Below are 13,517 nucleotides of genomic sequence, written 5' to 3'. Positions count from 1 at the left end.
TTTCTTTTTCTTTTTTTTTTGGAAAATTTAAACAATTTCAAAAGCAGTTTGCCATGTGGCAAGGGGGTCTGCTATTCAATGAGCTTGTGCCCATATTCCTTACATATATTTCATACATAATACGGATCACTTGGCATAGGCTGCATGATCAGCAAGGACCTTTATGGCTTTCTGGCCAAGGCCAGGATTTAATATGCCAGCTCAAGAGGCTGAATCACGGTGCAATGGGGTGGGTTGGAGTGGAAACTGCCAGATTATAAGCAGAACTTGACATAATCTAGCAGTGACTGTACTTTTAAATTCCAAAAAATGGCTTTTACTGGTCAGAGAAGTAGATCCTGGGTGGCTGACAGCCCTCCACACATGGAAAGTGAGCAGCAGCTAACCATACTAGCAAAAAGCAAGAAGAATTGGGACAGCAGACACTTATGGGGTGCTTTGGATGCTGGCTGTTAAATTTGGCTATATTTGAACAAGCAATCAGTTCTTTTCCCCAGTAAGCCAAAACAAATTATATTACAAGTATTTAATGTACACAGTAATTAACTACTCAGATTTATAACAGTTAATAAATTCAACCTGATTGAAAGAAAAAAAGGAGTGTCTGTGTGTAGCTCTCTCCCTCCACACACACCCTGTACATTGAAATATTTCACAGACTTTGAGCTATTTTATTACTGATAGACTTATTTGTAAAACGTCATTATACTTATTACATCCGGCCTAAAGCTACCTCTGGGTTCTGAGAAGCAGAATGTTTTTCAAGGGAGGGAATACAGAGACATGTCTGTAGATAAAACTAGATGAACTGTCAACTTTGCCTAAAGGTTAAATAACAGTAGATTTAGCTGCTGTTCTTTGAATGTCACTATAGTAGGATTAAATAATTTTTTAAGAGGTTCATCCATCTACACTGGCATAGAGAAGATGATCTTCAGAGCAGTCTACTAATATATATTGGATTACCTCAGGAACCAAGTTAACGCACACAAGAACATGGAGGAAAAGTTTACCATTCACTCCTCCTGTTAGTAGCCCCCTTATTCCCACTCCCCCAACTGCTCAGGGGGCTTTTGAGAGGGCACAGCTGGCTCCAGAGGGCAAGGAGAAACAGGGAACTTTCCTTCTGTGAACTTAAGTCAACAACTTAAGATCCAATATATTATTAAAATTTAAGGTAACTTGCCAGGTGCATATTTGCCCTTGGCAACCAATCTAAAATATTTTATTTAGTGCTGACAATATGGAACATGTCCTTTGCACCAAGTGTGTTTATTTATGCACAAATAGGAGAGAAGCACTATGGGTTGCATTAAAAGTGATCATGTCCAAATCAAACAATCATTTATGTGACTCATACTGCCTATTTAATAAACATTGCATTCTCTTTTATCCAGATACCCTTTCTTCTTTTCATTAAAGTAACAGGGCGGAGAAAGGATTTTATACCAAAAGTATCATTGTAAGTGAGGCACATGTTGCTTGATCAAGCCTAATACTTCAGTCTCTGAAAAATGAAATTCTGCAGATGAACACATAAGGCAGAATAGGAACATCAAGCTGCCAAAAATTGTCACAGTTAACATCCAAGCAATATCAAGTTCATGGCTGAATCTTTGCCAATATCTGTATCAGTTAAAAGTGCCACATATTTCTTACTAATCTCTGCCCAATACAACATTCACTTCATCTTTGTATTATACTATATATATGAAGCTTTCGTTTTGTGAGCAGACGTGTCCCAGACTGTTACTGGAAACTCTCTTGCCCGCATTCATTTAAAGTCTGATTTAGGGTTTTTTTATCATGGAAATTTATTTTGAAATAAAAGTGAAAGTGACAGAAAGGACAACTGCTTTATGATGATATTCCACCCCAGCAAACAATGACAAACAAGGGGGAAGAATGAGGGTGGGAAAATTAGACTTCATACCTATTAACAGAAAACTTCCATTACAGGAATCTGTATTACCATCTCAGAATTACGTTACGATAAATCAGTACCCTAGACAAAAAATCCTATTTATGATTTCTGCAGCTCACTAGAAAGGTTACAAGAGGAAGGGAAATAAAAAAACCCTGCGACAAAAAGGAAGAGATCTAAATTCTTTAAACTATACATAATTTAAATGGAACAAAACACACCTGATAAATCACAGCTTTCAATTCGTTTGAGATCTGCATCTACCCAAAAAAGCTTCCCTAGCTTGTTGTCAACCACCAGGGCAACAGGCCGGAGCAAGCCAGTAGTGAAGAGCACCTCTCGTTCTGTTCCATCCAAGGCTGCACGCTCAATCTTCGGGGCTCGTTCTTGCATATTGGTGAAATACATATATCTGACAACAAGTAGGAAAACAGCCATATGGAGTTAGCACAGTTTCTTAAATGGAAGATACAGCATATCATGGTATTCTCACTATGGACCCTGACATGAAGATTTAAGAAGTCTACATCTGAAATAGGACGTTACTGCTCAATTTCCAAGACTGATTGGTCGGTAACTTTGGGGGAGAAGAACAGAAAGAGGAAATCCTATTAACATTAATTTGTATGCAAATTAAAACAAACATGAAGCTAAATTAGAATATTTCTGAGATTCCCACACACAACGTTTCAAGGGCTTAGGTTTAATACCCCGCAGCAAATGGTCTGAAGGCTTCTACATAAGTTAAAGGTGTTTCATCCTTGTCAGTATGGCCTGATGACGCAGCCCTATGCAAGATGTTTCCCAAAGTAAAAAAAAAGGCAGGATACATTTCAGAATGTATGAAACTTAAGAAAGTGCAATATCATCTGGGCAATCTATTAATTCTTACAAAACAAAAGGATTCTCACCCTCTCTCAGCATTTACCACTATGGCCCTTGGCTTGTCATGGTCTCCCCGTAGCACAACTCCAATCTGCTCCCCATTAAGTCTGTAGACGTTGACCGTATTTGTGGCTTCACAGGTCCAGTACAAAGTATGGCTGAAAATATCAATACTCAGGTCGTGTGGCTGCTTTTCTGGATTTTGGCTTTGGTTGGGAGTACTCATGACTGTGAAAGGCTGCAAGAAGATGACGACGACATAAAATAGGAATAAAATGGGGAGAAAGAAAGATATAAACATAACAAAGTTAAGGAATGCATATTGTAAGGACAATCTAATGAAAAGGGCACTCACACAATAAAGGAAATCTAAGTTGCTTAAGGAAAAATAATAGCTCTTTCCCCCCTTCACCCATACATTATAGTAGGCAGCCTCTTATAGATGAGGCATTCCCAGCTATGAGAGAAATGAGTGGATATCTCTTTTGAAGAGAGTACCCACCACCCGCTATTCAAAGTAAAATCCTCTTAACAAAATCCTCTAAAAAATCTGATGCCTAATCAATTAACCATAGCAAACTTTCATGAACAACAGAAGCAGGTAATGGACGAGGAAGCAATACAGAAATATACAATTTGTGTATTAGAACTAAATTGCAATCTGTTTCTTAATGATAAACAACGTGATTTGTTTAATTTATGTTGTCCAAGCATGGCTCGAATATTACCCAAACAGTTTTGGTGTAAGCAAACAATCTTGCCATTATATAATAAAATAAAAAAACCACAACCATGGAAGTTTAATGTCCAATTATGAACATTAAGGTTCATAAAACGCTAATTAACAGAATTAATTGGAGTATGAAGTAGCAAAAATCGTCAAACAATTAAAGTACAATGTTTTAATACCCATATGTCCCTAGGAGGTACTTCTTCAAACACTGAAACTCTTGCCTATGCTGTACAACAATCTGTGTCATAATAAGCAGCTTCCAATGTAATTTGCACCTAGGAAGGGCCACTAATAGGAAGCCATTCAGCAATTAACGCCTGGCAGGCATCCCACAAAGAGCAGATCTGACACTATAAGGCCCCTCCTTACTACAAACAATAATTCATTATCTGGAAAGAAAATGCTATGGAAAATTCATCACATCAGCCTACATGGTACTTTTTTTTCTTTTTTAAACTCAACCTGCTTATAGGAATTCTTTGTAACATCTTCTGGGGTCTTTGAGTTAAACACACTGGAAATACAGGTCATCTACCACTTAAGAGGAGGCAGCATGGGACAACATTACTCTGCCCACTGTAAGCTGTGGAGGGTGTAAGGTGTGCCATACTGAGGGGGTTATAAAAATTGCAGTTATAACACTGAGACCACAACATAGAAATGTATGTTCTCCTCCTGCTTCCCCAGAAAAAAACTCCCCCTGTCTACCTTAACCATGCTTCTTGCATTATATTAGCACCAATATTAAATTATAGTTAAGGCTAACGAGGGTCCTGCCTTTCAAAAGGTTTGAAGCCTCACAGAAGCTCCTATGCAGAGTGGAGCTGGTGCACAATACAAGGAAGACTGGGGCAGAAAGAGAGACAGAAGCCTCATAATTTTCTTGTGCATCCTAAGGTCTGAGGCAACAGATGGATTCTGTACCATCTTCATTCCTTCCACTTGTTAAGTCTATTTAGAAATAGTGTGGAAGGGTTTGTTTTTGTTTGTTTAAAAAACACTACAAAATCTTTCCCCCACCCCACTTACTTCACACAGGATTTCAATTTAGTTGTTGGTGGCACAAACCCTTGTTTGTGAGACAGTAGCTAACACAGAAGACAGGCACAGGCAGACCCTCTAAAGATGTTTGGAGAACAAGGACGAACAAGCACTGTCCTTCAACTTTCCCCCTGTATCCTTTGTGCAGAAGAAATGGAAAAGCTTTTATTCATAGTTTGCATTTCATCAAATACAGAAAACTGTCCTGGTTATACAAACCATGGTTTCCTGCATTTAGACAAAATGGAAAACTGAATCTTATTGCAAACTTCTCATCTCCTGTAACATGTAAAGCAAGAGGTGGGTGGCTGAAAGGGGAATGGGGCTCATGTCTGTACTCAAAATAATAACCCATGATTTGTCAGCAAGTCTGAATCAGGTCCAAGATTGACATTTATGAATGATAAAAGTTCTAAATGATATACATATAACTCAAAACGTAATATTGTGTGCTTGTCAGTTTGGAATTGAAACAGCCACCAAAAACATATGGCAGCTATTTCAACATGCTTGAGGTACTCTCAAGGGGAGTAAATGACATTTTTAAAAAGGCCTTACAGCAGTGATGGCCAGATTTGGCCCTCCAGCTGTTTTGGGACTATAATTCCCATCATCCCTGACCACTGGTCCTGTTAGCAAGGGGTGATGGGAGTTGGGCTCACACTTAAGCTCTCCCCAGTCTAACCACAAGCTGTAACCGAGGCTTGTTTTTGGCTAAGCGTGATGTGTAAAGCAGACCACAGAATGTCAGGGTGTCAGCTGAAGAACAACCACCGCCACCACAAGTAAAATGGAGAACAGGGGGAGGGCGGGAACTGGCCTGCTCAAGCTCCTGACATCATAAACTAAGTATCGGGGGAGGGGTACTAGGACTGGGTGGTTCTTCCCACTTCTTAGAATTATTAACAGAATGTATTGGAAAGAAAAGACAGCTTTCCTCCTCACTTTTCAATAACTAAATGTTGCCTCACTATCAAAGGCTCTGATTTGGGGCTGGCAGCCCTCTATTGCAGAAGGAGAAGGAATGCTGGGAGAGCATTTTGCCCTGTGAAGGCTCTCCACTCCAAGGCCTCAGAAACACTACAGATTCCTTTCCCAGAATGCTTTGAGCCCCAAACAGGACTATTCTTAGAAGGTGGAGATTCTCTAGAACATCATATTACAAGTCTCACCTGCGATACATTTTTACGAAAACATACACCAACAGATAGACATATACTGTTGCTATTATTATTTTAAACTTACCTGAGTGCCATCATCTTTGGCTCTTTTAATAATATTCTGGCGTCCGTCTACCCAATAGATAAATTTATCCAATGGATCATAATCAATAGCCTTGACATTTCTTAGACCATGGATAGGAAGGATGATGTCTGGGCTTTGCTGGTCATCTGGTATCATTCGACTTATTGCAGTCTTCTGACTAAACAGTAAGAAGCTGCTAGGTGCTAAAAGAACAAAGAGAACATTTAACATCATCATCTATAAATACAAGGATCGTGGCAAAAACAGGAAGGCTCAAGAACTGCATTTGTGAAAATATCAAAAAATAGAAAGAAGCAATGTTCCAGCTTGCAAGTTTTACTATTGTTTTTGCACAGTTAACAGTGTAAGACTGTTAAAGAGTAATTTAGAATCATATTTTCAACTGGAACATAACTATCAATCAGTATAGCAGAAGAGCAAATGATTCAACAATACGATTATTTTAGAAACTTAACTATTATGCCACTGCTCACAGAGAGAAAAGAAATCCCAAAACTTTTTATTTCACACTATAGTGCATTTCCTCCAAAAGGTAAAGCTGAAGTTATTGCAGATCTCAAAGTTATGTTTTTGGAAACCTCTGAAATGCACAACAGCTGCGATTAAGTCATAAGACTTTACAGTCTGTTTCAGGGAACTATGTTACAATATAATTGGTTTCAGTGTCTTAAATAGATCAGCTCCAAACCCCAGAGAACCAACCAGCCTACTCTCTATCACAAACAAAACAAAACAAAATAAATTAAATGCATAGTCCTTCAAGTGGATATGACTCTAGAAAAGTTTGAAACAACAATTCACAATCTTTTTGAATTTGGGGGGGGACGGACTGCTAGGCCATCCTAACCAAGCATACACTGGGGGAGTATGCATATAGACCCTCACCAACAGCCATAATCATCCAGTTGGTTGCTGTATGCAAGTACTTATGGGTTGGAGTAAAGGCAAATTAAAGCCACCAATTTGTTTTGTGCTGCTCCACCCACCCATCATTCAACTTGGGAAGGAGCAACATCATGAGACTGCTGGGACTAGCGCTAATTCAAGGGGAAGAATTTGCACTTCATGATTGATGGAGGATGAAGAACCACCCCTGATCAGGCATGCAGGCTCTGTGGTGCTGGAAGGAAGTTAATGAGTCTGCCCAGCCTGCCCTACAGCAGGAAATAAGTGGTTTCTTCCTCTAGCTAGCTTTTCCTTTCCAAATTCTTTCTTAGGATCTTCTACCTCACTCCAGCTTTCTTGCTATGTCCTGCACGCACTTGAGCCAAGACTCTGTTTTAGTGGGGTGGGCTAGAACAGAGAAAGGGAGAGAGAGTACAGCCTCCAAGGGTGGGATGTTCTCCAGATGCTTCTGGCAGCATAAGTTGTGGATCCCTCCCAAAGTTTCAACTCTTTCTCTCCCATGTTCATTTACATTATGTATTTCTATAGAATATGCATGTGTGTTAGATGGCAAGCCTGCAACTTATGCGCATTTAACTTGTGCACATTCAGCATTACACGTGTTGCAAAAAAAGTGTTTTTTTAATTAAAAGGGGGCGGGGTTCTGAGGAAAAATTACTTTGGCAATCCTAAAAGTAGTACAGAAACACTTAAATAAATAGATACACACACACACACACACACACAGAGAGAGAGGGGGGGGGAGGTGTGTGTGTGTGAACACAGCCAACATGTATAATGAAGGCATGTATGTGAACCAAGGGCTCACTACGAGAAAATGGTTGCAAGTATTTATACAACTGCAGAAAAAGGTAAAACACATACAACTGCAGTTCCGGCTGCTGGGATCCAACGTGTAGTGAGATGCACAGCCACAAGTATAGCCATTGGGTACGGCCAGGCACAGCTGCCCACAGTGCCCATTGTTTTGTACACAGTCGTTGAAGCCATCTTGCCGCGATGAGTGGAAAACCAATATATCCATCACAAAATCCAAACGTCCCTGAATTAGCGTCCGGTTCCTCCCATTTGTCTTGTCCGCTCTTTCTATGCTGTGAAGGTTCCAATCTGTCCAGTAGATGAAGTCACTGTACTGAGTTAGGCCAAAGGGATGAGGTAGATCATCAGCTATTATTTCCCTCTCTTGTCCTGAGGAAACATGAACATATGTTGTTAATAAATGTAAAAAAAATCAGAATTAGGTAGCCAAATGATAAAAGATTAATTGCAGGAGATAAATTTTAACCTTTTCTCTTTTTTTGCTTTCAAAACATACCGTGTCTACTTTGGATGCCACAAGGATTTTAAATGATCACTAATGACCTTTTAATTGCCATGAAGGCAGGTTGCCCATCACGGCCGCTCTACAATTCCCAATCCCCCAGCCCAGGAAAACCTGCACAGCAGCACTGCTTGTTGAGTTTAATTTAAAAATAACAATACTGCACTTTGGGGAAAAAGGACTGAACTAGGTTTGGAACTCAAGAACAGTATTTATTCTTGAACATTCCCAATGAGTGCTTTGGTCTCGATCTCAGTTTCACTCTCACACACACCAAAAACACATAAATAAAACCATTTGGGATCTACTAGCTCTACTTCACTTAATGGAAAAGCCTATTTTCAGGCAACCCCTCTCCCTGCACCCCATTACAGCCTATACTTTGCTGTAAGTGCTATTCTGAGGATGGGCGGTGAATGTATAAAAGGAGCTACTTCTTTGATTGTTTAACATACTCTTGGTTTTTGTATGATTTATATTGTAAGAACTGTTAAGAAGAACTGCTAAGAACTATAAAATCTGACTGACTGACTGAAGCTACAGTCACTTCAGAAATGCACATGATTTTTCTTTCATTTCACAGGCCAATGCTTTCAAATATTTAAGTGGGTCTTTTAAAAATATCTTAAAATACAAAGAATATTTAAGAATTTTAAATATGCTCATATATACCTCCAAATTAAGTTTTACACCAAATTATAAATTCACATAAAGCTTACAAGTGCATTTACAAGGAAGTGAATTATATTGCCATTGCCCAGTTTAGCAAATCAGAATAGTTTTTATACGTAGCATGTTTTCTTCAGTTTGTTGAACTGAATATCTCATTAAATGTTGATATTAAAACTAACGAAGACACATATAAAAATTAAAGCTGAAGCCTGGAACTCTTGGACTGAATTTGTGTAATTCCTGGTTTAAGAGAATTCTGCCACCTAATTTATATAGAAACTTTTCTGTACATCACATCTGATATTTTCCAAGTAGAGGCACACTACCAAGCATATTTGATGATTCGATCATGCTTGTGTCAAGGTCAGTCCAATAGAGTCTTTGATCTTCATAATCAATAGTGAGATCGTTGGCACGGCCCACTTTATCCACAAGAGTGATGCTGTTTGTACCATCCATGTATGCCCGAACAATCTTTGGTTTGCCACCCCACTCTGTCCAATACATGTACCTGCAATTAAAAAAACAGAACAAACAATAATTAGCTGCTTACGCCATATCAAGACAATGTACCTAGACCTTTGCTTACTTCCAGGCATTTAAAAAGAAAACAACACAATGTATTGTGAGTTTTGTAATAACTGATTTTAGGTGCTTATTAACTAATGAATAACAATATTAACTGAACTATGCTGAACATTTAGACAATACATATTCTGTTTCAATGAGTATTTCAGAAATTTGAAGATTCCTATCAGCTTGAGTATGCGAAATAGCATTCAGTATAGACACTGGTTATCACAATAATCCCAACAACGTTTTACAGAACCAACATTTGTGTAGGAGCATTCAGCCTTTTGATTTCTAGAGAACTCAAGAGTTTGAAAGCAACTGGATGACCCCTTGCGTATTTTATACCCTTGAGTCTAGAGCCATAAAGGAACAGCATTCTTGTGACTATATATGCAGAAGTCAACGCAACCCAACCAAATTGATTTTCCTTGCGATTCTTTAGATCTTCCTTCATAACTTAAAAGCAAATTTCTCAGAAATTTCTGTTTATTTATGATATGATAACATTTTGTATCCTGCTTTTTACTTCCATGAAGAACTGTTAAAGCAGTCTGCATAAGAAAACCAACAGTACATTCAGTATTGGTACTCTTTTCATAAATTATTCTCTCTGGAATTATTCTGGAGCAGGAAGATGGGAGGCTGTGGGAGAAGTCTATGGATGGTCAGGGGCTGTGTAGCTGTCAAAACCATTTTGTGCATCCTGTTGGAATGGAAAATTTGCCCTTTCATTTTAAATAAGTCTTTAAACCTAAAGAAAAAAACAGGAACATGAGAACCTATGAAGAGTCTGATGGAACAAGCCAGTGGCCCATCTACTCTAGCATCCTGTTTTCATAGCTGCCAACCAGATACCCATGAGAAGCCGACAAGCAGGACCTAAACATCACAGCACTCTCCCCCAATGATTCCACCAACTGGTTTTCAGAAGCATACTGCTTCCAACCATGGTGGGAGAGTATAGCCATCATGGTATGAGACTTAAGATATCAGTGAGACACTTAACTGGAAGGCAGATGGACAACATCTTCACAAGCCAAGAAAAAAATTAAGAATAATTTTTTAGGACCATTTCATAATCTTAGGGACATCTTCAACGAGCAATTTCCAACTCCTTGATAATACCAGCTTGTCTGAAAGACTCAAAATAGTCAGACAGGAACCACAACCTAATAGTTGCCATATTATGAATTGACAGGACATGTGTATTAGCTTTGGCCCCTAACCTCAACGTGTATAGTATAGTCTTGCCTATTACTGTTACTATGCTGGGGGTGGGGGGAGGATAAAGCTTCCTTACCCTTTAGATGGATCAAGAGCTAAAGACCTTGGGTTGTCCAAATCCTTCCACACCAGAACTTGTCGGTACAGCCCATCCAACCGCGCCACTTCAATTCTATTGGTCCCGGTATCTGCCCAATAAAGGTTCTTCCCCATCCAGTCTACAGCCATTCCTTCAGGGTAATCCAAGCCAAACTCAATCACATGCTCAATTGCACTTCCATTCATGAAAGCTCGGCTTATTGTCTACAAAACAATTTTGTTGAAATATTACAGGCATTCAGGAACACAAATGAAATTAAGTAATATCTCACTTACTCAAGTTATTACTGAAAGGAAAAATGTGCATTAAAAAAAAAATTCATGGCACCAAAGCAAAAAAACAACAACCCCACAACTATTTTAGAGACATTATCGGAACAATATTTATGTTCATCTGCATGTTCTTGTAACACAATTTACAAACTATTTACACTTCCTGATTTCCACATATAAATCAAACAGATTTATTAAGCTCACGCTAGAGTCCTTAATTTTTTTTTATTGCTTTTCATTACATTCACCCAAGTGTTATATTTTGTAAGACCTACAGGACAAATTTATTTATTATCAGACTATTGTGGAGGAAGTGTAGTGAAACTAGCTGCATACAAAACAAGATGTTATATTCGGATGCCATGAGTACCTTCAAACTAATATCTGTCCAATAGATTCTGTTGTCAGACACATCAAAGTCTAGCGCAGAAGCTTCCTTGACACCAGTAAGAGGAATGGCTACATCGTTATTGTTTGTTTCAAGAGAAATCCTATGAATGGCTGCTCTGCTGGTGAAAACAAGAAAGGCTTCTGGAATGATGCAGGTCTTCATGTCACTCAGCAGCTCCAGTCCAATGGGACAGGCACATCTGCACTCCTGAGGGGTGAAGAAACACAGGTGGCTGCAGCCTCCATTGTTCTCGGCACATGGATTTGTTCCTGGAAAGGAAAACAGTTCTTTGAAGAAGAAAACTTGGCTAAGATAGAATGTCATGTACCCCATGGCTATAGACATTGGGGGAGGGAGGGAAGGGATGGAGATGGGGGGAAAGCTCAAGAGTTTCTCCTTGTGCAACAGAATGCTCTCCCCATCCTCTACCCCATGTCCCCCCTAAATCTATTCTTGGGGAGTGTCCCCAAACCCTCTAAAGCAGATATGGGCATGACATGGGGGGAGTAGAGGGATGAAATCCTCCTGGGCTGGTGCCAATACTTGCACTAGCCCAGTTAGTTGAAAACTGCCTCATGTGCCCAAAATGACCTCAAAACAGACTCTATGTCAACTCAATGAACTTGTCTTCTTAGGAGGAGTCTATCTGAAGAAAGCTGCTTAAAAGATCATTCCCCACTTGTTTATTCATTCCTATTAGAGAGCTAGTTGAAATGTTCACCTCAGTCATGAAACCATGAAATAACTAGGTGGCCTTAGGCAAGCCTCCACTTACAACTTTGGAACAGTACTAACCTACATTACAGGGCTGATGTATGGATTACCAAAGCCATATATGTGTAGCACTTCTGGCTGTGAAAATACCTTCCCCCCCCAATATAAATGCTTATTATGTTATTCTGAATTGACGTTCCTGTCTACCCTGACATGATGCAAACATTTGACTGTGTACAGAAAGGTCAGTGAAATGCCCCACATCATTCCTAGGATAGCTCAGTTGGAAGAGCATGAGATTCTTAATCTCAGGGTTGTGGGCAAAATATTCCTGGTCCCCTCCAACTCTACAATTCTATGTCTGACCAATTTCAGCTTCCAATACAGATGGCAAATATGCTCCAGTTTCCATGTAGCCCTCACCACTAAAGGTATTTTACTACTTTGGCAAAATAGATCCCTCATACACCTTCCCCAGCAGCCCACTGTTATATTTAGTATCAAAATTATTATTATTGCTGAGTTACATACACCAAAACTGATCCACTTTTTGAAGTGCAACAGATTCCAGGTCAACTGGAAAATCCTTGAACACCCTGGAGACAAGAGTGTTAAGTTGCATTATCACAAGGCCAGGCTTGGAAACTGTCTTTCCTACAGCCAGCAAATATGACTCCAAAGCATACTCTGCCAACCTGTCAAAAATGGAGGGTGGGCCAGCTCTGGATCCAACCCAGTGGCCAAATCCAGTTCCCCACCCCTGACCTGTAAGGAAATGTCAACACAGGAAGCTGGGTAAGTGCTTGGCTTAGGCTTTGTGGAGGGGGATAACGAAGTTAATAAAGAAGCTGCAGAGTGACTCCAGTAAGGGGGGAAATGCTAGCTTCACAAGTACAAGAATAGGGTGAAACATGAACTCAGTTAATAAGTAAAGACAGGAGGCAGGCTTTCACATAGGAGCAATATAGATCCTTCTATCTGCAGACATGAAGGGTAACAAATGGTCGCTCTTTTCAGACATCATAATTAAACTGAAAGCCTCTCTAGACATAAAAATAGGTCAAGAGAGCATAATAGAATCTGCTGCTAATGATGTGTGCCTTTTGCCATTAAGCCTAAAATGGGAAGGTATTACAAGTGGGTATGCTTTGTGGCCTATCCAGTGCATCTCTAAAAAGCACACTTGTTTCTCATTTGCAATGATGCACGACAAATTACTCATTTTGCATCATAAATATAAATATGGAGAAGTGGGGGGGGGGGGGATTTATTGAACTTCCCCAAGATCAGCCCACATAATCTTTTTGGTCATGGACTGGGCAGGAAGCTTCCTTCCCTTCACAATCATCTATGCATAACTTGCTAGTAGAGAGGATGGACAATAAGGTTTGAAAAGTGGGGTTGAGTAGGGCTGAAGGGAGCCTATCAATGCTCGAAACTCCCAATATCAGCCACAAAAAATTACCGTATATAAGGAGCAAAAATTAATCAGCAG

General features: G+C 39.6%; 1 protein-coding gene across 1 annotated transcript in view; it reads right to left on the bottom strand.

The window, feature by feature from the left end:
- Positions 1–13,517, bottom strand: part of LRP5 (LDL receptor related protein 5) — a gene marked incomplete at its 5' end in the record, with an annotated part of 68,795 nt that overhangs the window by 15,547 nt on the left and 39,731 nt on the right. The window contains 7 exons of the mRNA XM_081002765.1: positions 2,146–2,336; positions 2,836–3,047; positions 5,829–6,031; positions 7,620–7,943; positions 9,075–9,259; positions 10,622–10,848; positions 11,288–11,577. Of these exons, the coding sequence (XP_080858891.1) occupies positions 2,146–2,336; positions 2,836–3,047; positions 5,829–6,031; positions 7,620–7,943; positions 9,075–9,259; positions 10,622–10,848; positions 11,288–11,577 (1,632 nt within the window). The remainder of the gene's footprint in view (positions 1–2,145; positions 2,337–2,835; positions 3,048–5,828; positions 6,032–7,619; positions 7,944–9,074; positions 9,260–10,621; positions 10,849–11,287; positions 11,578–13,517) is intronic.

Source organism: Podarcis pityusensis (assembly GCF_964106645.2).
Source record: "Podarcis pityusensis genome assembly, chromosome: 1".
NCBI lineage: Eukaryota > Metazoa > Chordata > Lepidosauria > Squamata > Lacertidae > Podarcis > Podarcis pityusensis.
The sequence above is the reverse complement of the archived record's forward strand: the minus strand, read 5'-3'. Positions and strand labels throughout refer to the sequence as shown.